Here is a 24320-nt window from a genome sequence, read left to right on the forward strand (position 1 = left end):
AAGGAATACTCAATACAAAGAGCTTTACGCACCTTCCTACGCTGCCATAGCCAGTAGAAGGAATTACCATAGCCTAAAGTTACTACCAAAGATCGGACAACCACTGGCTCGTTAGTGGCTGTAACATTAAGGGAGACCACACCGATTTGTACATTTTAGCCAACAGATCTTTTATTTTACAACATGTATCAGTGATCAGTAATGTGAATTAACCAAGGAATGTATCAGTAAATGAGTGTTGTCCCAAAAGGGTGCAAGTGTGGTGCTAATCCCGGCCGTCGTTGCCGTGACCATACGGTCACCAAACGAATGTGCCTGTGGGACGAGAGAGAGAGAGAGAGAGAGCATGAGAGCGAGAGCATGCTGATGGGAGGCCTTTTATAGGCCGCCCAATCAGCAGCCCTCTGAGATGTTGCACGTCTTCACAGACCAGCTCCACCTGCGGGTCGGAGGACCAAAGTGCCCCAAACACTAACCGGCAGAGCCGGGCATGACAGCTCCACCTGCGGGTCGGAGGACCAAAGTGCCCCAAACACTAACCGGCAGAGCCGGGCATGACAGTAATCCACACAGAAGCGCACAGACCCATCCTTCTTCCCTACCAGAACAATGGGACTGCACCACGCACTGTGGGATTCTTCTATTACTCCCAACTGCAGCATGGATTTTAATTCCTCCCGAACTATTTTGCATTTGCGTTCGGGGAGCCTGTATGGCCGAGACCGCACCGTAACTCCCAGGCTAGTCTCAATAGAATGCTGGATGAGGTTCGTGCGCTCGGGCCGAGGGGACACATCAGAGAAGCGTTGCTGCAGCTCTGTAACATCCGCTTTCTGCGCTAACGAGAGAATATTGTCACAGGGAAGGGAGGAGGGCGGGGCCAGGTGCGGGATCTCGGGCCTGAGCTCATCCTGTTCCTCCACCAGCGTCACCATGGAAGCAGGCTCCGCCTCCTACCATGCTTTCAGCAGTTTCAGATGGTAGATTTGTGTGTCTCCACCTCGGTCCGAGCGTCGAACCTCGCAATCAACATCTCCCACCTGCTGTGTGACCTCAAAGGGCCCTTGCCACTTGGCGAGTAATTTTGAGCTAGATGTTGGGAGTGATACAAGTATTTTTTCTCCCGCTGAAAATTTCAGTAGCTGGGTCCCCCTGTTGTTGACGTTCCTGGGCGCGGAGCAAATTCTCACGTGACAGGTGCCCCACCGTGTGGAGTTTTGCTCGCATGTCCAGGACGTACTGAATTTCATTTTTGCTAGTGCTTGGACCTTCCTCCCGGCTTTCTTTAATTACGTCGAGCACCCAGCGCGGCCTTCTGCCGTACCAAAACTCAAATGGCGCAAAACCTGACGAGGCCTGGGGTACCTCCCGCATCGCAAACATGAGGGGATCCAGCCATTTATCCCATTTTGGTCTGTCCTCGTGTGTGAACTTACGAATCATGGTTTTCAGCGTCTTACTTAGCCGCTCCACCAGCCCGTCAGTTTGTGGGTGGCACACGCTGGTGCAGATCGCTTTGATTCCCAATAATCCGTAAAGTTCCTTTATAGTGCGTGACATAAAGGACGTGCCCTGGTCAGTCAGAATCTCTTTTGGGATTCCGACTCGGGAGATGACCTGAAACAGAGCTTGCGCCACACTCTTTGCAAAGATGGAACGCAGAGGCACTGCTTCGGGATAGCGTGTTGCGTAATCCACCAGGACTAGCGCAAAGCGATATCCCCGTGCACTTGGGTAAAATGGTCCGATGAGGTCCATCGCAATTCTTTCGAAGGGGACCTCCATAAGCGGCAATGGGCGCAAGGGTGCCTTCGGGGTGGCCGCTGGATTCACCAGCTGGCAGTCCGGGCAGGCAGCACACCAACGACGCACGTCTGCCCGGATGCCTGGCCAATAGAATCGGACCATGACCCGATTAAGTGTTTTCTCATTCCCCATATGTCCAGCGCCCCCCCATACCCCCCCCCCCCCCCCTCCCGTTTCCCCTTTGGATGCACCCGCGTCGCCACTGAGAACGGCGCGGACACTCCCCTTTCCTATAGTCCATGAACGCACCCCCGTGCAATGTGTCACTAAACCATTAAATCCTGGCCAATCCGTGCCGAAAAGTATGGGGGGGCGTAAGGTGCGCACTTAAAGCAACCTTAACGTTATTCTTTTGCCCATTATACCAAATGTCCACTGGCACCATCGGGTACTCGTGCACATCCCCATGAACACACCTCATTTTTACCTGTGTCGCCTGCCTCAAAGCCCCGGGTCGAACCAGGTTCTGGTGGATCATGGACTGTCTACAGCCTGAATCCACCATACCCCGGTATGTACTCCCTTGTACCTTTTCCGGGACCCAGTACGCCTCTCCCAGATCGGGGGAGGGTGTTGGAAGGCCAACCACCTGCATCACTTAGCCCACTTCCATCAGTGGGCACTCCCACCGTACGTGACCAGGCTGCCCACGCTTCCACCACACCTGCCCGGGTGCGTGAAGCGCCATCTGTGGGGGAAGCCCTACCTCGGCAGCGCTCGGGCCCTGTAAAAGAGGAAGACCAGAAGACAGATTACAACCCCGGTCTGCCCCCCCAGATGAGACTGATGTGGATCGTCGGCGCCTCCAGCGCGGTGTTTGGGTGTGTCGTGCAAGAACCTGTCTATGGGTCGTGGTCGTGTCTGTTGGCCGGGATCTCGTCATCACTGGCGATTGCCCCTCTTTTTGCGCAGGCCGCTGGCGCGCCGCCGGTATCGGCCGCTCCATTCCTCTTCGGGCCCCCTGCTCCCGCCAGGTGGTCCTCTGCCAGGGTTACCGCCGCTTGTAGATCGCATGGGTGGTGGTATCGGATCCACGCCGATGGCCGCCAGTAATTGTTCAAGCAGGATCAATTCAAACATGTTGCTGTCATACCTGGTGGAATGCAGCCATCGTGTGGCCGCGTCGCGCAACTGCTGTCCCAATGCGAATGGTCTATCCTCTGCTCCAAGTCGCAAACCCCGGAAGCGGCGCCGATAGTCCTCCGTCGAGCTGCCCACCCGGTCAAAATGGCCCTTTTCAGGTCCTGGAATGTCACACGGGAGGCTGCCGGTAGGCTTAGCGCTGCCGTTGGGTGCCACTGTAACACATCTCGTGCTCTGGGTTCTCAGTTTTCGGGAATAAGTAGCCTTTTTATCAGAATAAACACTCTTTTTATTTTTCATTTTACAGTTTCTCAGTCTTAAGGTCCTCCCTTCTCCGTGTCCCCTGGCTCGTCTCCCCTCCTGGGGTCCTCGGGCTGCTTTAAACACAAGACAGATGATTAGACAACCTGTTCCAGCTGGGTTGTCCATTCACCTGCAGCTGCTTCGTACCCGGCTTACGCACATGCCCTGCCCACAGGGGACACGTGGACCACGCCCACCCACAATTTCATTTACTTTGTTAAGAACTTAAATTACAATTCAGTTCAACCTGCATGTCACAAAATACTTAACAATGAAAATACATTATATTGAAACAGTGCTAAGTTTAAAATTGTTTTTTGTCAGCCGGATTTTTCTTGTTTTATGTTAATACTTTTGTTTTTGCGTCTTGCTGCTCAAAATTAGCTTGTGTTTTGTTCAATAAAAACTCTTTAACTGCACATCCAACGATGTTATCGCAATCTAGGGCACGCGGTGGTAGAATGCAACGTAGCACTTAACGTTAGCTTGGTACTGACAGCTTTGGCGAAACTAAAATTCTTTGGACTCACTTTGTTGACTGTTCCATCATTTTTCTTTGTGATAAAATCCATCTGTAGGACTAGCTGGCTGATTTTGCACCATCTTGTTAGTCAGCTCCACAGCATCATTAGGGAGTGGTAGATTAATATAATATACATAATTGAAAAAATGTAATGTAAATAAATTAGTTAAGGCTGGTTTTTTTTCTTTGTTTTTTTTACTGCCGCATTATTGAGAACCTTGCATAACAATAGCATAGACAAGAAATCGTATCCTACACTAAGTCTATATTTGTGTTTTTATTGAAACCCACTAAAATGTCGTGCCCCTCCACTATGTCGGTTTTTTCGACTTTCCATGTTACTAGATACCCGAAATGGGTTTAAAAAAAAAAAAAAAAGTTTAACTAATATCTCCCCAAAGTTGAAAGACAAGGTCACCGTGGTCGAGCTCACCGCCACGAAGTGTGTGTTTCACCTTTTGATTTATTTCAAAGAAGTGAATAAGAAGTATGTTTTCCATCAGAAGATTATTTTATGATTGACAATAATCCCTCTAAAGCAGTGGTCCCCAACCTTTTTGTAGCTGCGGATTGGTCAATGCTTAATTTTTTATTTTTATTTTCTTTGTAATGAAAAAGGGAGGTTGTTTGGGTTGGTGCACTAATTGTAAGTGTATATTGTGTTTTTCTATGTTGATTTAATTAAAAAATATATATATTTATACAAAATTCTTCTGCGGCCCGGTACCAATCAAGCCCGGTGGTTGGGGACCACTGCTCTAAAGGTTTTCTCTGATGTTCTTACCAGGTTTTTTGACAGGGAAAGTATGACTAATTGATGCAAAATGTATACTACAAATATGTTAGGGTGAAAAAAGACCTGCCTATCAGTGAAAATTTCATAATTCCTGGCAATAAATAGTTTGAAGCAAATATTTCATCCACATTGTTATGCATGTGAAAGTGTTGTTATTATTACAAAAAATAGCCTCATATGGTCACAAAAGATGGACATACACAAGACTGATATAAAGGAATTATCCTAGACAGCAAGGCCACAGCGCCAAAATAAATTAAAACACTTTGTACACAATTACAATCAGGTTAATTAATTGATCAAATATGTTCTGTCTGTGTGAAATCCACGTAAAAAGTATGTGGAAATGTGTAGCTACAAGTGGGGCAAAAAAGTACAGCCACCGATTGTGCAAGTTCTCCCACTTAAAATGATGACAGAGGTCTGTGATTTTCATCATAGGTACACTTCAACTGTGAGAGACAGAATGTGGAAAAAAATTCAGGAATTCACATTGTAGGAATTTTAAAGAATGTATTAGTAAATTATGGTGGAAAATAAGTATTTGGTCACTTCAAACAAGGGAGATCTCTGGCTCTCACAGACCTATAACTTCTTCTTTAAGAAGCTCTTCTGTCCTTCACTCGTTACCTGTATTAATGGAACCTGTTTGAACTGGTTATCTGTATAAAAGACACCTATCCACAGCCTCAAACAGTCAGACTCCAAACTCTACTATGGCCAAGACCAAAGAGCTGTCGAAGGACACCAGGAAAATAATTGTAGACCTGCACCAGACTGGGAAGAGTGAATCTACAATAGGCAAGAAGCTTGGTGTGAAAAAATCCACTGTGAGAGCAATTATCAGAAAATGGAAGACATACAAGAAAACTGATAATCTCCCTCGATCTGGGGCTCCACGCGAGATCTCATCCCGTGGGGTCAAAATGATCATGAGAATGGTGAGCAAAAATCCCAGAACCACACGGGGGGACCTGGTGAATGACCTGCAGAGAGCTGGGACCAAAGTAACAAAGGTTACCATCAGTAACACACTACACCGACAGGGAATCAAATCCTGCAGTGCCAGACGTGTCCCCCTGCTTGCCAGTGCATGTCCAGGCCCGTCTGAAGTTTGCCAGAGAGCACATGGATGATACAGCAAAGGATTGGGAGAATGTCATGTGGTCAGATGAAACCAAAATAGAACTTTTTGGTATAAACTCAACTCGTCGTGTTTGGAGGAAGAAGAATACTGAGTTGCATCCCAAGAACACTATACCTACTGTGAAGCATGGCGGTGGAAACATCACACTTTGAGGCTGTTTTTCTGCTAAGGGGACAGGACGATTGATCTGCGTTAAGGAAAGAATGAATGGGGCCATGTATCGTGAGATTTTGAGCCAAAACCTCCTTCCATCAGTGAGAGCTTTGAAGATGAAACGTGGCTGGGTCTTCCAGATTGACAATGATCCCAAACACACCGCCCGGGCAACGAAGGAGTGGCTCCGTAAGAAGTATGTGAAAGTCCTGGAGTGCCCTAGCCAGTCTCCAGACCTCAACCCCATAGAAAATCTGTGGAGGGAGTTCAAAGTCTGTGTTGCTCGGCGACAGCCCCAAAACATCACTGCTCTCGAGAAGACCTGCATAGAGGAATGGGCCAAAATACCAGCTACTGTGTGTGCAAACCTGGTAAAGACCTATAGTAATCATTTGACCTCTGTTATTGCCAACAAATGTTATTTTACAAAGTATTGAGTTAAATTTTTGTTGACCAAATACTTTTTTTCCACCATAATTTACAAATAAATTCTTTAAAATTCCTAAATTGTGAATTCCTGTATTTTTTTTTTCACGTTCTGTCTCTCACAGTTGAAGTGTACTTATGATGAAAACTAAAGACCTCTGTCATCATTTTAAGTCGGAGAACTTGCACAATCGGTGGCTGACTAAATACTTTTTTGCCCCACTGTATGTGCAGGGCTGTTGCTAGGAATTCTGGGCCTCCTGAAATAGTATCGGTGTGGGTCCCTCTACAACAGGGGTCTCAAACTCACTTTATCTGGGGCCCACTGGATGCAGAGTCTGGGTGAGGCTGGGTCGCAAAAAAAGATTTCCTAAAACATTTTTTGCTTACTCCTCAGCATGTCTAGTTGTATAATTATGTTTCGAATCGTATCCCTTGTGCATCGCAACTTTCAAAAAAATATTGCATCTCACACTTTTCCTGGAATTGTCTTTGCTCATCACTAACCTTTCTCTTCACTGCAGTCTTTGAAAAAGACATGTTTGGGGTTGTGGAAAATATTTGTATTTAGCTGACGCACGGAGAATAGTGTTATTTCCGCAATGTGTGTCGTTCCGCTTTTCCTCCCTACAGTAACACGGTCGTCGGGATATCCATCCATCCATTTTCTACCGCTTATTCCCTTTTGAGGTCGCGGGGAGCGCTGGCGCCTATCTCAGCTACTATCGGACGGAAGGCGGCACACACCCTGGACAAGTCACCACCTCATCACAGGGCCAACACAGATAGACAGACAACATTCACACACTAGGGCCAATTTAGTGTTGCTAATCAACCTATCCCCAGGTGCATGTTTTTTGGAGGTGGAAGGATGCCGGAGTACCCGGAGGGAACCCACGCATTCACGGGGAGAACATGCAAACTCCACACAGAAAGATTGAACCCAGGACTGCAGGACCTTTGTATTGTGAGGCAGATGCACTAACCCCTCTGCCACCGTGAAGCCTGCGGTCGGTATAGCGAACACAAAAAAGTGAAGGCCCCTGCAGTATTATCCGGCGTCAGATAGAAAAATATGTAGTGTTCATCGTGTGAGACAATGCAAATTAAACAATAAAAATAACAAATAACAATTTGAATTGGTCCAGGATATTGGGGACTGTTCTTACTTACTGACGGACAGGTGTCGCAGTGTGACTGCAACCGGGCACGTAAGAAAACCCTCGTCTCCATGGCAACGTCTCTGTCGCTTTCACTCACTTGCCGCTTTTCCACTAACGCAGGGGTAGGCAACCCAGAACGCTGAAAGAGCCATTTTGGACCCAAATAACAAAACGCTGTTAAGCGCCATTCATATAAAACTTGCGGGGCGCACTAACATTAAACTTTAAAATTAAGGTGGGGGCCACAAAATAACGTCTTGAGGGCCGCAATTTGCCCGCGGGCCGCGTTTCTGAGAGCCCTCCTCTACACTATTCACTGCCACTTACACTGTTCTTGTTTTGCAGTGTTCTTGATGGTCCCAATTTGTTTCCTTTTATTACAATTAACCACCTAATAAGTCAGTTTTATTATGTAAATGATGTATTATTAGTTTTCATCCTCTCATTTCACTGATTTGCAACAAGTTATTACACCTGTAATTGCGAACATATAGAAATAGGTATTGTGGGTATTTTATTGTATTTAGCAACCACGCATTGAAATGCAAAAAAACAACTGCACTAGCTCAAGATAGTCCACAGATAAATATGTAGCATTTAACATACATTTGAAAAAAAAAGAAAAAGCACATGGAATCCATTGGTAGAAAACAAATAAGAAAAACAACAGGGGTCATCGAATCTCTGTTAAAGGTAAAGTTTAGTCATAAAATATGTAGCATATATTTTGCTATTATGCACTTGTGTGGAAGGCAGAGTACACCCTGGACAAGTTGCCACCTCATGAGATACACAACGTGTTGAATAATAACACTGCCAGTGTGACAGCAGTTCACTAATACACCAAAGGAACCAAGCAGTCTCTACATCACTCACTCACCATCAAAGGCATCATTGGACTGTTGGTGAGCGTCTGCTGTGGTGTCAAACTCAGATGTAGCATCCATGGCTGATTCTGGCCCAGCAGAGCACAAAGGGTTATTTTTCCAATACATATATTGTAAACGGGCAGCACAGTGGTGGAGGGGTTAGTGCATCTGCTTTAAAATACGAATGTCCCGTGTTCGATCCGGCGCTTGGGATCTTCTTGTGTGACTACGTGGGTTCCCTCCGGGTACTCCGGCTTCCTTCCACTTCCAAAGACATGCACCTGGGGATAGGTTGATTGGCAACACTAAATTGGCCCTAGTGTGTGAATGTGATTGAGAATGCTGTCTGTCTATCTGTGTTGGCCCTGCGATGAGGTTGCAACCTGTCCAGGGTGTACCCCGCCTTTTGCCCGAATGCATCTGAGATAGGCACCAGCACCCCCGCGACCCCAAAAGGGACAAGCGGTAGAAAATTGATAGAGATACTGTAAACATTAAATGTTATGTTTCATGGAAAAACTGATGTAGAACTTACCTATTTTGGGACAACATCCAAATGGGCGTCTTAGCACCATAGCTCCAGGTGGACAGCTTTACTTTCCTAGAATAAATGTATTTCTAAACCATTCGAAGGTCAATGTACACAAAATTCTAAATAGTCTGTTTTACTTTGTTATTCTCAGCTATTACACATTTTACAAGACCACATTGAACACATGACAACGTAACAGACCTGTGTCACATGCTCATAATTCATCTGACAAAGCTCATTATTTAATTATTCAGTAATTATTATTATTAATGTTAATAATTACATGCACCTGGGGATAGGTTGATTGGCAACACTAAATTGGTCCTAGTGTGTGAATGTGAGTGTGAATGTTGTCTGTCTATCTGTGTTGGCCCTGTGATGAGGTGGCGACTTGTCCAGGGTGTAAGCGCATTCCGCTGGAATGCAGCTGAGCTTGGCTCCAGCACCCCTCGCGACCCAGAAAGGGACATGCGGTAGAAAATGGATGGATGGATGGATTACACGTTAATTAATAATTACTGAGTAGAACTAGAATGTGTCATGATATAGAGAGTTGTCCGACTGTTTTTGTGGCCATGAAAGCATCACCAGCTAAGCTGCTCTCTTTCAAGGTAGAAAGAGAGCAGCTGTTGTCAATCTGACGTATAATTTGTTTGGTTTGGTGTGCATACAGCATAAATTGACCGCTTTATTGGATGATTGTTTTTTTGGTTATGTTGTTTTGGGCATTTCACAGCTGACAGTATTCAGTTTTACTCAATTAAAGAATTGGTGATGCAGACGACCTCCTTCACCTCCTTCAAATGTCTTGGCTGACGTCATCATTGTTTATCGGTTGTGACCACTTGTTGAAAATGGTACAGAATCATTTGTTACGTGTTTATTTTGTTTAGAGTTTAAATTTGATTTTCAATTTGGATTTTGTGCATTGAAATGATTAAATCTTGGTATTGTATGACTTGTGTCTTTGTTTTAATTTAGATTCATTCGGATGATTATATGTAAGTTCAGTGTATGCCTAATCATTTTGTCATCGAAGCTACTGGGCGCTATGTGTGGGTCCCAGCAAGCTGCGGGCCCTTAGAATTGTCATTACCTTTCCTCTCTATATGATGGCCTTTTGTGCAGTCCGACTCATGACTAATACAAGGGTGAAACTTGCTGTATCTTTTGTCTTTGCGTGTTGGCCATTGGCGGAGGTAAAAAATAAAAATTTGAAAAATCAAATTACACTATTTAGGTAAAATAATGCAGTACGGTGCACAGAACTACTTTTTACTGTAGACTTTTGCAAAATGAAAGTTGTTTGATCTTTGAGCACATGTTTCCCATGTATGCCCAGGACTTGGAGTGTGACGTTTCAGTGGAGGACGATAACCGTCAGGAGTGGATCTTCACGCTTTACGACTTTGACAACAGTGGCAAAGTGACAAAGGAGGTGTGTGTTTACATTACCATTTTAAGTGCATTGGAAGTGCGTTATCCAAAATGTAGTCTTGATGTTGGAATTTAGACAGTTTAAAAGGGCTTTCAGGCTATGTTGACACTGCAGTCATATGTCTAGTTCGAATTTTTTGGGTCAAATCCGATCTTTTTAGTGGTCGTTCACATTACAAAAAAAATGCAGTTTTTTTTATTGTAAATGCAATCTGCCCTGCATGCGGACATGACGCTGACGCACTGCAGTGTTTACGTAAGTAAAAATGGCTTCAGCAATTGTGGCAATTTCAAGGATTTTGTGCAAATGAAGTAAACATTTTCAGAACCAAATTACAGCACGTTGAAGATTAAGCTTCAGAAGGTCAAGTATTTTGGCTCTCACCGTTTTACGTGATAATTTGCTTCGATGTCTGCTTGAAGAGCATGTCTGTAGATGAGCAGATGGAGACGGCCGGTGTGACTTTCTGTTGAGTTCCTAAAACATTTTATTTTCACATGGCGGTTTAGCTCGGTTGGTAGAGCGGCCGTGCCAGCAACTTGAGGGTTGCAGGTTCGATTCCCGCTTCCGCCATCCTAGTCACTGCCGTTGTGTCCTTGGGCAAGACACTTTACCCACCTGCTCCCAGTGCCACCCACACTGGTTTGAATGTAACTTAGATATTGGGTTTCACTATGTAAAGTGCTTTGAGTCACTAAAGAAAAAGCGCTATATAAATATAATTCACTTCATGTTTTCTGCTCCGTTGTCTATTTATTTTATAAATGTATATTTTGGCGAATAATTATGATGTTTGTTGCTTTTTGTAGTGGTTAGAGTGTCCTCCGGGAACGATAGGTTGTGAGTTCAAACCCCGGCCGAGTCATACCAAAGACTATAAAAATGGGACCCATTATCTCCCTGCTTAGCACTCAGCATAAAGGGTTGGAATTGGGGGTTAAATCAACAAAAATTATTACCGGTCGCGGCCACCGCTGCTGTCCAAAGCTCCCATCACCTCCCAGGAAGTGATGGGTCTAATGCACAGAATATTTTCGCCACACCTAGTGTGTGTGTGTGAGAGACAACCATTGGTACTTTAACTTTTTTGATGACAGTTTGGTCAGATGAATTCGACTGGAGCGCAGGAGCGTTCACATTGGGGGTGCATAGCATATACTGTATATCCAATTTATTCCCACACACAAAAGAGAACTGGATCGGATATGAAACATTCGGAAATTACATTAAAAAAATCAGATACAGGTTGGATATGGGCAAAAAAATGGTAATCGACCTAGAGTGTGAACAAGGCCTTAGTAATCCTTACTTGTAACATGCCGTTTTGTGGTTCTGTACCTTTAATGCTAATGAACTGTTTGTCCATGCCTGTGTGTTGATCCAAGAAAGCCCCCCGCGGCCCCGTAAGGGACATGCAGTAGAAAATGGATTGATGGAGGTTTTAAAAACTTAGCCAGAGTCCGCCCGTTGCTCTCTCAGGCCAACACGGAGGTGCTAATGGATGCTTTTATTTCCCAAGCCTTTAGACTATTCTAATGCCTTCCATCCATCCATTTTTCTACCGCTTGTCCCTTTTGGGGACACGGTGGGTGCTGGAGCCTATCTCAGCTGCATTCGGGCAGAAGGCGGAGTACACCCTGGACAAGTCGCCAACTCATCGCAGGGCCAACACAGATAGACAACATTCACACTCACATTCACACACTAGGGCCAATTTAGTGTTGCCAATCAACCTATCCCCAGGTGCATGTCTTTGGAGGTGGGAGGAAGCCGGAGTACCCGGAGGCAACCCACGCAGTCACAGGGAGAACATGCAAACTCCACACAGAAAGATCCCGAGCCCGGGATTGAATTCAGGACTACTCAGGAACTTTGTATTTTGAGGCACATGCACTAACCCAAGGGTGCCCATTACGTCGATCGCGAGCTACCGGTCAAACGCGGAGGGTGTGTCAGTCGATCACAAGCCAGGCATTAAAAAAATGGACATAAAAATGAGCAATCATCAATCTTCACCAAGACTTCACTTTCGTCAGTTGTTTGACATTCTCAGCACCCGAGGATCTTGTGAGATGACGCTGGCTGCTGCGAGCTCATTATTAAGAAAAAAATCACTGACAGGATGGACAGAGAAAAACACTTTTTTTTGCAACTCTTGGGCCGTACCTGCTGTCAAAACTCTAAAGACCGACTGCACAGTTCCTGTCTTCACTGTAAAAGACCTGTTTCATCCTGCCTTTGCTAACAAAATAAGAGTCTCAGAAAGCTAGCGTGCACAAGCTAGCAAGCTACGGAGTTTGATGCCAATGTATTTCTCCCCCGCCCTCAGCGACCGCTCCCTCTCCTCCCTCGCCCACACACTCACTGACGTCACTCACCTGCTGTCAACACATTAAAGGGCCACACACATATGCTACTCTCATAACAAAGTGTTTGAAAACGATTATGCAAGTTGGACAAATGAGATGCCAAATCCAACCACTTTCATGTGGTATTGGACAGAAATGAGGACTTTTTTTCTCCTCCATTTGAAAATGCGGACGTTATCAGCACCACTGTCTAATTCCAATAAATTCAAGTCATCAGAATCAAATACACCAACTTATATTCTTGTCTTCATGAAAGAAATTAATCTATATGTGTTAAACATGCTTGTATTATCATTAAACACCATTAACTTGTTAACAAAAATGTCTCTTTCATAAATAAATAAATAAATATAAATTAAAAATATGAATGAAGTAGATCTCCTCGACTTGGTCAATTGAAAAGTAGCTCGCCTGCAGAACAAGTGTGAGCACCCCTGCACTAACCCCTGCGGCACCGTGCTGCCCGTTTAATGCCCTGCTATCTAAAAATGCCCTGCTATCTAGACTTTACAAAAAATAATTACAGAAATCTACAATTCAATCAATCAATCAATGTTTATTTATATAGCCCCAAATCACAAATGTCTCAAAGGACTGCACAAATCATTACGACTACAACATCCTCGGAAGAACCCACATAAGGGCAAGGAAAACTCACACCCAGTGGGCAGGGAGAATTCACATCCAGTGGGACGCCAGTGACAATGCTGACTATGAGAAACCTTGGAGAGGACCTCAGATGTGGGCAACCCCCCCCCTCTAGGGGACCGAAAGCAATGGATGTCGAGCGGGTCTAACATGATACTGTGAAAGTTCAATCCATAGTGGCTCCAACACAGCCGCGAGAGTTCAGTTCAAAGCGGATCCAAGACAGCAGCGAGAGTCCCGTCCACAGGAGACCATCTCAAGCGGAGGCGGATCAGCAGCGTAGAGATGTCCCCAATCGATACAGGCGAGCGGTCCATCCTGGGTCCCGACGAGCGGTCCATCCTGGGTCTCGACTCTGGACAGCCAGTACTTCATCCATGGTCATCGGACCGGACCCCTTCCACAAGGGAGGGGGGGACATAGGAGAAAGAAAAGAAGCGGCAGATCAACTGGTCTAAAAAGGAGGTCTATTTAAAGGCTAAAGTATACAGATGAGATTTAAGGTGAGACTTAAATGCTTCTACTGAGGTAGCATCTCGAACTGTTACCGGGAGGGCATTCCAGAGTACTGGAGCCCGAACGGAAAACGCTCAATTATTACAAGACTCTGCTGCACGCGTGCTGATGAGGACCAGAGGGCGGGAGCACATTACACCAGTTTTAAAGTTATTGCATTTGCGCTCAGTCTGCTTCAGGGTTGATTGCCAAGGTCTATTATTAGTTTCTCGATGGTCTTGCGCCTTATTATCTATCTGACCTTTTTTTACTGTATCAACCCTTGTGGATCCTGAGGTCCTCTCACACCAAACTTTTCTATTTACCAAATAGCAGTGAGGCAGCATTTAGCCACTATGGCCCCCACCTGTGGAACAGAGAGATTGAGGATTGCGGAGACCGTTATTGCTTTTATCACTGCCATTAATCTCTCAATGTTATGTATTTATTATATTTCTTAATGTATTATTTATATGCATTTTTTACATATATTTAAAAAATGTTTTATACTATTTTTCTGAGTTATTCTTCAGTGTGGACACCTTAAAGGTGGCGTTTTTCCTCAATCCTCAGTACCAAGCCATATTAGTATTGTCAATAGTATTGTGTGTGCATGTGTTTTCTGGTGTTCTTTTTTTTTTTTGTGAAGCAATTTGTGTTCCCACTTTCCTGCACATGAAAAGTAGCACATAAATAACGTTTGATTGATTCATGGATTGAGCATAGCTATGTGAGCGACAGTGCTAGCATTACAATTGCATTTGAACAACAACAACAACATCACGTAGGTTAGCAATTTGCAGATGCAAAAAATGTATCAAATTTACAGCTCCCACATCTTTACTAATTGATGGATATTTTTTCAGATGTGTAGCAAAGTCTGGATTTTTAAAAATATTTTTTTCCCTAAAGCTAAAAAACTAAATGTTATGACATGAAAACCTGGAAGCAGCTGCTTGGCGCCTCTTTTCTCAAAAGTGGAGCAAAGTGAGGGAGATAGATTTTTCTCATAATGATGGTCAATAACAGGCTCGAGGGACTAATATTATCAATCAATCAATCAATCAATCAATGTTTATTTATATAGCCCTAAATCACTAGTGTCTCAAAGGGCTGCACAAACCACAACGACATCCTTGGTAGAGCCCATATAAGGGCAAGGAAATCTCACCCCAGTGGGACGTCTGTGACAGTGGCAATGATGACTATGAGAAACCTTGGAGAGGACCACATACTGTTCCCCCCACCAGGGGACCGAAAGCAATGGATAAGCAATGGATGTCGAGCGGGTCTAACATGATACTGTGAAAGTTCAATCCATAGTGGATCCAACACAACCGTGAGAGTCCAGTCCAAAGTGGATCCAACACAGTAGCGAGAGTCCCGTCCATAGTGGAGCCAACGGGAAACCATCCCAAGCCGAGGCGGATCAACAGCGCAGAGATGTCCCCAGTCGATACACAGGCAAGCGGTCCATCCTGGGTCCCGACTCTGGACGAGCGGTCCATCCTGGGTCCTGACTCTGGACAGCCAGTACTTCTTCCATGGCCACCGTTCCGGACCCACTCCACAAGGGAGGGTGGGACAGAGGAGAAAAAGAAAAGAAACGGCAGATCAACTGGTCTAAAAAGGGAGTCTATTTAAAAGCTAGAGTATACAAATGAGTTTTAAGGTGAGACTTAAATGCTTCTACTGAGGTGGCATCTGGAACTGTTACCGGGAGGGCATTCCAGAGTACTGGAGCCCGAACGGAAAACACTCTTTAGCCCGCAGACTTTTTTTGGGGCTCTGGGAATCACTAATTACTGTTAGAACATCATGAAAAAGTATATTAAGCCTATCATTTGTTGAGTTTATGCTTAGTTGTTTTTACTAAAACACATGTCCAATGAATTTGGACTGACCCTGCAGGATATGTCCAGCCTGATGCACACCATCTATGATGTAGTGGACGCCTCTGTCAATCATTCCTGCAATAACAAAAGCAAGACGCTACGTGTCAAGCTGACTGTCACACCGGAGCCTCGGTGCCATAAAAAAGAAACAGGCACGGGTAAGTTAATTACATCTTGTCAGTCTTTTATTTAAAAATAAATGTGTTCCTTCCTGTTCTCTTTACCTCATAAATACAATATAATGGGACTGTCACTGAATGTAGCTTGTCATTACAGCAGTTAACTTGCTTCTTAACACACTCTCATACACACCTGGTCTACCAGAGAATTAGAAGACGTAGCAGGAAGAATCACAGTTGCCGACTTTGCGACTTTGTCGCTATACTCTTTCAGGAAAAGCAACTTGCGACAAATCTAGCGACTGTCCTTGTCTTTTTAAAGACTCTTGACATGAAAGCATGTAACTTCCTGATGAACGTTTTTCTGCTGTGACCCTCTGCCCCATCTACAAGTACTCACAGGCAGCTAAATCTTGTTTCTGACATCTATACAAAAAAAAAAATGACAAAAGTTTGTTTGTATCCCAAAACATTTGTTTTGCTTTTCACTTACTTTTTGTCTCTGTTTTCACACTTGTATCATTGTAGTGTACTGATACTGGTACCGATTTATTGATATGTGAACAGTATTAGCTGCTTCTTCTCTTCAGTCTCATCTGTTTAACTTTGCTTCTTCAGATCGCTGTCACCAAGAATCTGACAAACGCATGTCCACCTACATCAGGTCAGTCCCTCGATAATTTGCACGTGGAAATAAGAGACACTCTCATTGGTCCGTCCTTTTTATTTCAAACAGCAAGGGACAAAACAATGAAGCACCAACCACTGAGGGCCAGCATTACTGTGTCGATGAGAACACAGAGAGGAGGAATCACTACCTGGACCTGGCTGGTATCGAGAACTATACCTCCAGGTTTGAGGGTAAGCTAACTTTTTTCATAGAGTATAACAAACTAAGCTCTTAGAGTACAGCCGTGTCCAATTAGTTCCTTTGTTCCACTCCAGTCCTATAGGTGGCTGTACTGGGTGCTAAATGCTACATTCAAAGGTCCAAATAATAATCACTAACTATAAAATTGTGTGTACTTTTACTACTACTACTACTACTAAGACTGTTTGTACAATTGATAACAATTGCAAAGGTGGTGCAGAACGCCCCATTTAAATGAGGATTATGCATGTAAACAGGCTGTCACCATGGAGGCACTCATTTCCCTCCACATTTAAGCATCATAAGGTCTAACTGTAAGGTTTTGTCATGTTGTTGACATGCAGCACACATAAATGACCTCTTCTGGGCTATATTGAAGCGTGGTCTAGACCAGTGTTTCTTAACCATAGAGCTGTAGCCCATTGTTGGGCCATGAGTTGTAATAAATATCTGTAGGCTGCCTTTACCTAAAGGGGCACCCCCCAAACCTCAACAACCAGCCTCAAAAACACATACATTGTATTTTATTTTAACAATGCAAAAATATAATCAATTAAAAAAATAATTGTGTCTATCTCCTCTGCGACAAGCACATGCACGTGTGTGCTAGTGTAACAGAAGCCGGTCAACTTCAAGAACAGTGCCAACGATCTGAGAGAGTTCCTGAATTTTTAGCTCAGCAGTCAGCACGCTGGCCTCTCACACTGGGTTTGTCCCCGTTTGAAGCAGTAGGAAAAAACAATGCCACGGAGAGAGAGAGAGAGAGAGAGAGAGAGAGAGAGAGAGAGAGAGAGAGAGTACGCAATCGCTTCACAAAGTTGAGCTGTCTGTGATTGACAGCTGTAAACAGCAATCATTGCATTCCACCCTCAAAATGGGGGGCCTTTGATTGAGTGACAGACTTTGGGCTTCAGACCAAGTTAGCCTTTGCATGACTGCAGAGGCACTCAGTTGTAATACATTTTTCCACCACTTATAGCACTAATGACAATGACATGTCAAACAAACAGAAGAAGTTTGACGCTAAAGTCACTTTCTTAAGCGCAAAAATTACGACTAAGGTTATAAAGCTTTGTTAATTTGCACTTTAATTTATTGACAGTTTAGTTAAAAAACACATACATTACTATTTTTGCTGATTTATTTTAGCACAACATAATTCTAAGTAAATTTAATTTTGTAAGTTTTTCATGAGTTCCTTCTTAGGCAGTATATTTTCTTAGTGCTTATTTTTCTAATCAGGCTGACCGAAGCCTAAAATATATACATTTGTTCGATTAATGATAATCTTTGGGATCAACACATGGTTTCATATCATTTGGCAAGGTTCAGCCTTTTAAACTGTAAGTAGGTGAGATATCATTATTGCATACAATTAAAATCAAGAGTAAGGTTACTAGTTTAGTGTTAATACTTGAGTGGGCCCCGGGCTCCTCTGTCGTGAAAAAGTTGGGCCTTGAGATTAAAAAGGTTAAGACACCCTGATGGAGACAACAGAACCTACTTTTAAGACGCTGGAGGTGCACTCTGTGAGGTTATGCTGTGTTGTGACGGTGTGGAATCATTCTGATGCAAGAAAATGCATATTACAAGAAGAGTTTACGTATTGTGATAAGTCTCTTAAATAACAAAACCAACACCATAAAAAAACCTGCCAGCAAACACCAAAACGAATCAATTATCTTAAGTCATCGAGCAGCTAATAAATGATTTTGCTGAACAGACGATATGTCTAATTATTTTGTTTCTGAAAGTCCAAATATGTTGACAGACAGAACATTCCCTCCGTCTCAATCGGCCGAGTGCTCCCATCTATTTCTGCATAACTTTGCCAGTTTACACAAACATTTCAAACAAGCTAAGTTAAAATGCAAGAAACAGTTTTAGTCTTAACAAATCACACTGCGAGCATCTATCTATATATGTATACATATATATGTGTGTGTGGGTATACATATATATATATATATATATATATATATATATACATATACATATATATTACGGCTGCGAATCTTTGGGTGTCACACGATTCGATTCAATATCGGATCTTGGGGTCGCAATTCGATTATATATCGATTTATTCAATTCAACGCGATTCTCGATTAAAAAAATATATTTTTCCGAATGAAAACGGTTCTGTATTCATTCAATACATAGAATTTCAGCAGGACCTACCCCAGTCTGCTGACATGCTAGCAGAGTAGTAGATTTTTTTTTAAAAAGCTTTTATAATTATAAAGGACAATGTTTTATCAACTGATTGCAATGATGTAAATTTGTTTTAACTACAAACCCCGTTTCCAAATGAGTTGGGAAATTGTGTTAAATGTAAATATGATCAGAATACAATGATTTTCAAATTCTTTTCAACCCATATTCAATTGAATGCCCTACAAAGACAAGATATTTGATGTTCAAACTCATAAACTTTTTTTTTTTTTTTTACAAATAATAATAAATTAGAATTTTATGGCTGCAACACGTGCCAAAGTAGTTGGGAAAGGGCATGTTCATCACTGTGTTACATCACCTTTTCTTTTAACAACACTCAATAAACGTTTGGGAACTGAGGAAACTAATTGTTGAAGCTTTGAAAGTGGAATTCTTTGCCATTCTTGTTTTATGTAGAGCTTCAGTCGTTCAACAGTCCGGGATCTCCGCTGTCGTATTTTACGCTTCATAATGCGCCACACATTTTCGAAGGGAGAAGTGTCTGGACTGCAGGCGGGCCAGGAAAGTACCCACACTCTTTTTTTACTAAGCCACGCTGTTGTAACACTTGTCTTGCTGAAATAAGCAGGCGTCCATGATAACGTTGCTTGGATGACAACATAAATGGTAAATGGTAAATGGGTTGTACTTGTATAGCGCTTTTCTATCCCTTTTTAAGGAGCCCAAAGCGCTTTGAAGGTATTTTCACATTCGCCCATTCACACACACATTCACACACTGACATATGTTGCTCCAAAACCTGTATGGATCTTTCAGCATTAATGGTGCCTTCACAGATGTATAAGTTACCCATGCCTTGGGCACTAATACACCCCTATACCATCGCTTTTGTACTTTGCGCCTATAACAATCCGAATGGTTATTTTTCCTCTTTGTTCTGGAGGACACCACGTCTTCTGTTTCCAAATAAAATTTGAAATGTGGACTCGTCAGACCACAGAACACCTTTCCACTTTGCATCAGTCCATCTTAGATGAGCTCGGGCCCACCGAAGCCAGGATATTGTTGATAAATGGGTTTGGCTTTGCATAGTAGAGTTTTAACTTGCACTTACAGATGTAGCAACCAACTGTAGTTACTGACAGTGGTTTTATGAAGTGTTCCTGAGCCCATGTGGTGATATCCTTTACACACTGATGTCGTTTTTTGATGCAGTACCGCCTGAGGGATCAAAAGACCGTAATATCATCGCTTACGTGCAGTGATTTCTCCAGATTCTCTGAACTTTTTGAGGATTTTACGGACCGTAGATGGTAAAATCCCTAAATTCCTTGCAATAGCTTGTTGAGAAATGTTGTTCTAAAACTTTTTGACAATTTGCTTACAAAGTGGTGACCCTCGCCCCATCCTTGTTTGTGAATTACTTAGCATTTCATGGAAGCTGCTTTTGTCCCCAATCATGACACCCAACTGTTCCCAATTAGCCTGCACACCTGTGGCATGTTCCATATAAGTGTTTGATGAGCATTCCTCAACTTTATCAGTATTTATTGCCACCTTTCCCAACTTCTTTGTCATGTGTTGCTGGCATCAAATTCTAAAGTTAATGATTATTTGCACACAAAAAAAAACGTTTATCAGTTTGAACATCAAATATGTTGTCTTTGTAGCATATTCAACTGAATATGGGTTGAAAATGATTTGCAAATAATTGTATTCCGTTTATATTTACATCTAACACAATTTCCCAACTCATATGGTTTGTATTAAACGAACCAAAAATATAACTTATTTTATCTTTGTGAAAACATTGGACACAGTGTGTTGTCAAGCTTATGAGATGCAAGTGTAAGCCACTGTGACACTATTGTTCTTTTTTTTATTTTTATAAATGTCTAATGATAATGTCAATGAGGGATTTTTAATCACTGCTATGCTGAAATTATAACTAATATTGATACTTTTGTTGATGATATTCATTTTTGCTTCACTACTTTTGGTTTGTTCTGTGTCGTGTTTGTGTCTCCTCTCAGTTGCTCTGTTTATTGCAGTTGTGAGTGTTGCTGGGTCAGGTTTAGTTTTGGAATTGGATTGCATTGTTATGGTATTGCTGTGTATTGGTTTGTTGGATTGATTAAAAAAAATAAAAAATAAAATAAAAAGATTGATTTAAAAAAAAAAAAGAGAATCGATTTTGAATGGCACAGCGTGAGAATCGCGATTCGTATTTGAATCGATTTTTCCCCGCACCCCTAATATATATACATATATATATATATATATATATATATACATATATATATATATATATATATATATATATATATATATATATATATATATATATATATATAATATATATATATATATATATATATATATATATATATATATATATATATATATATACATATATATATATATATATATATATATATATATATATATATATATATATATATATATACATACATATATATATATGTGTGTGTGTGTATTTTACCTCTGTTTTAAATGTTATTTTTTAGTCTGTCCTTTGCCTGTATTTCTTTGTGGTGTACAGCCCTTTGGTATGGTATGGTATTTAAGAGACACAATGCTCTGCGCATGAGTTCAGCAGATTTTTAATGCCTTATCAAGTTTGCATGTGTTTTAATACATGTCTTTCAGGAACAACAAGCCCCACGTTCCCTCCCCAGGAAAGCCACGTTCGAAGCTCCCAGAGCCAGAGTCGCTCTCGGTCCCACGAGCCGGAAGCCCCGATCGTTCACCAGCGGCGCTCTCAGGTCATCAGCGACAGTTACAACCCGGCAGAGTTTCGGGGCAAAGGAGCACAGTTCCTGAAGTCACCCAAGGGCACCAACAGAGGAGGGAACAGCGGCGGCAAATCCACTAAATGTCACGGCCACAACCCTCCTCTGCACAGTGGCAGCGCCGCCGCCCACGGGGGCCAGGATGTGTACCACTTACCACACCAGGGCCACCACCAGCACCCGCTACAGTACAGTCACAGCAAACGCATGAGGGCCAAAGCTAGAGAGGCCCTGTCTCCCAGCAAAACGCCTCTCTCCCCGCATCCTCACCCCCAACAGCAGCAGCAGCCAGGCCTGGAGAGGGAGCAGGTGTCCGCCCCTCCTGGGAGCCCAGGCTTTGTGGTTCCTGTGGTGCAGCGCCATGAGCACCACCACCACCATGAACACCACCATCACCACCACTACCACCATTACCACCAGACATGACCGCCAACGCTCACGTGGAGCGATCAGGACCAAGCACAACTCCTAGTCGCGGATCTTTTGTTCTCTCACAATCTATACAGAAATATCCTGACTTTTATAGAGGAGTTTTGTATCGTGACGCTCTGCCATCGTGGACTTGAAGTTATTGTCAACACCAATGATGTGTGGCGTCGTTTACATTTTTTTGTTTGTCAAATCTTTGCTGGGACTGCTGCCCCCATTTTTCAGAAACAGGGACAACACAACAGATGCTGTTGCTGCGCCCTGGAAGCTATTTGTCACATGGATCTCAGGTGTAAATGTGCTGCTTTATCACAGAGGCCTCTTTGTCTGTAGGGGGTTATATTTTTGAATATACGGGGTAAGGAGAGAGGGAGGATAATGAAATCACCACTGCCAGTTTTTATGCAAAAATATCCTGCTATATGTATAAAAATATATATAAATATAAACACATTTTACTGTATTATTATAATACTGTATATGTCATCATGAATATAATAATGCATATATGTATTTTGTCTTTTATATATTATAATAAACATTATAGAGTTCACGCTTGGTGCTTTGTTTACGTTGTGCAGTAATTACAAATCTATGGGTTCTACTTAAAATGCTTAGATAACACATCAGATGCCTCCCAAGAACCCTTACTTCCACAATGGCGAAGAAAATGGATATCGTCAACGCCCTAAAACCCTACAATTGCATATTTAGGTTCTCAAAAACCCTGAAAAAGAATTCTCACTGTTTTAACAATTTTATGCACAGAGGTTAACTGCAGTTCAGTTATTAAAAAGCTGTTATTTTTCAGTATGCATAATATGCCAAATTGAACATTACAGAGTCGCTATTGGGTCTTGCCATACACTGCCACCTATTGGTCAGTTGTTGTATGTGCATAAAACAGGATGGCTGACAGATGTGCAAAAGTGAAGAGCAGGGTAGGAATATGTGTCCATTCCTTTTATTATAGGAGATCCTTAAGGGTAGAAGTATGAGGATATCAAGCAACAACTAAGGATTAATGAGTATAACAAACAGATGTTGTGATTTGAGGAAATGTATCATTAATATCCATCCATCAATGTTTTCCACAAAATAGGAAGGACATCATTCATCATGTTTGGATTTTTTTCCAATACTTCAACAATAGCTTTTAGACTACAATCCAACAAATGTATATTACTAGAATTTACTGTTAGTTTTTATTATTATTAATGATCATTATTAGTCCCATCATGTTTCAAATGAGCTATTTTATATTCAAGTGTTTTTGCAAAACATTTAACAATTTTGGAATATGTTAAAAATGGGTAAAAAAAAATTCAAAACAATACTGATCACAAAACCTTATTTAATTATATTTTCCTTAAAAGCTTGTTACATTTATTTAATCTAGTCAGTCTTGTTTCACCAACTCCTTAAAAAAACTATTACGCACTTACAAATATTTATTGTTATTACTACAGTATATGTAGTTTGTGAGGTAGATATCAAGGTAGCTACTGTAGTTACAGGTTATGAAAGGCCAAATGGGACAAAATATTAATATTTTATTAAATATGTCATCAATCAATTATAATTGGTATCAAAAATAAATAATTGTGTTATTAAATGACTCATTAATTTATTCAATGTACAATTAGAATTAGTCATTTTATGTTTTTCTTAGCATTACACGATTTGATCATTTATGGATTTCTTTATTTTATGATTTAATTATTCATTTCATGATTTCACTATTTAATGACACATTTAAGTCATATTTAAATATTTATTTATCAAATGTTGTCCCGTTTGGCCCGCCAGGGTCAAACTATGCATTAATTTATTTCTGTAGTCAACCCACACCTACTAGGTTTTACTTTCAAATAAGTACTTATTCAAATGTAAAATGTATTAATACAGTGGTAGACTCGTTTCACTACTTATACTGTAACTAATATTGTACTTACTTGACGATTAAAATGGTTTCTTATTACTATCTCCTTTTTAATTGTAATTATTTGAGTATGATTATGTTTAATACCTGTTAGGCGACCATGGGTGTTTTCAAAGGCGCCAACCAATAAAACGTATTACAGTATTTACAACATTTTTAAATGAATATCCGCCAGCCACTAGATGGCAGCAAAGAAGTATGCCGAAACTGCACTTGTTCATCCACCTGTTTAGGATGCCTGTTTATTTTATTCAAACACATGGACAAAACAACGCAAAAAGCCTCATGACATTTAATATCTTTTGTGAGTATCTACATTAAACTA

General features: G+C 42.1%; 1 protein-coding gene across 2 annotated transcripts in view; it reads left to right on the plus strand.

Annotated features, from left to right (window-relative positions):
- nkd2b (NKD inhibitor of WNT signaling pathway 2b) overlaps nt 1-22606 on the plus strand; it is a 137698-nt gene extending 115092 nt beyond the window's left edge. Inside the window, exons 6-10 of one of the 2 annotated variants that reach the window (XM_061915794.1) lie at nt 10144-10239; nt 15663-15804; nt 16384-16429; nt 16502-16626; nt 21482-22606. In XM_061915794.1, coding sequence (XP_061771778.1) covers nt 10144-10239; nt 15663-15804; nt 16384-16429; nt 16502-16626; nt 21482-22050 — 978 coding nt within the window. In that variant the 3' untranslated portion in view covers nt 22051-22606. The remainder of the gene's footprint in view (nt 1-10143; nt 10240-15662; nt 15805-16383; nt 16430-16501; nt 16627-21481) is intronic. The other variant, XM_061915795.1, reaches the window with a different exon arrangement.
- Nucleotides 22607-24320: the final 1714 nt, after the last annotated feature.

Source organism: Nerophis ophidion, linkage group LG11 (assembly GCF_033978795.1).
Source record: "Nerophis ophidion isolate RoL-2023_Sa linkage group LG11, RoL_Noph_v1.0, whole genome shotgun sequence".
NCBI lineage: Eukaryota > Metazoa > Chordata > Actinopteri > Syngnathiformes > Syngnathidae > Nerophis > Nerophis ophidion.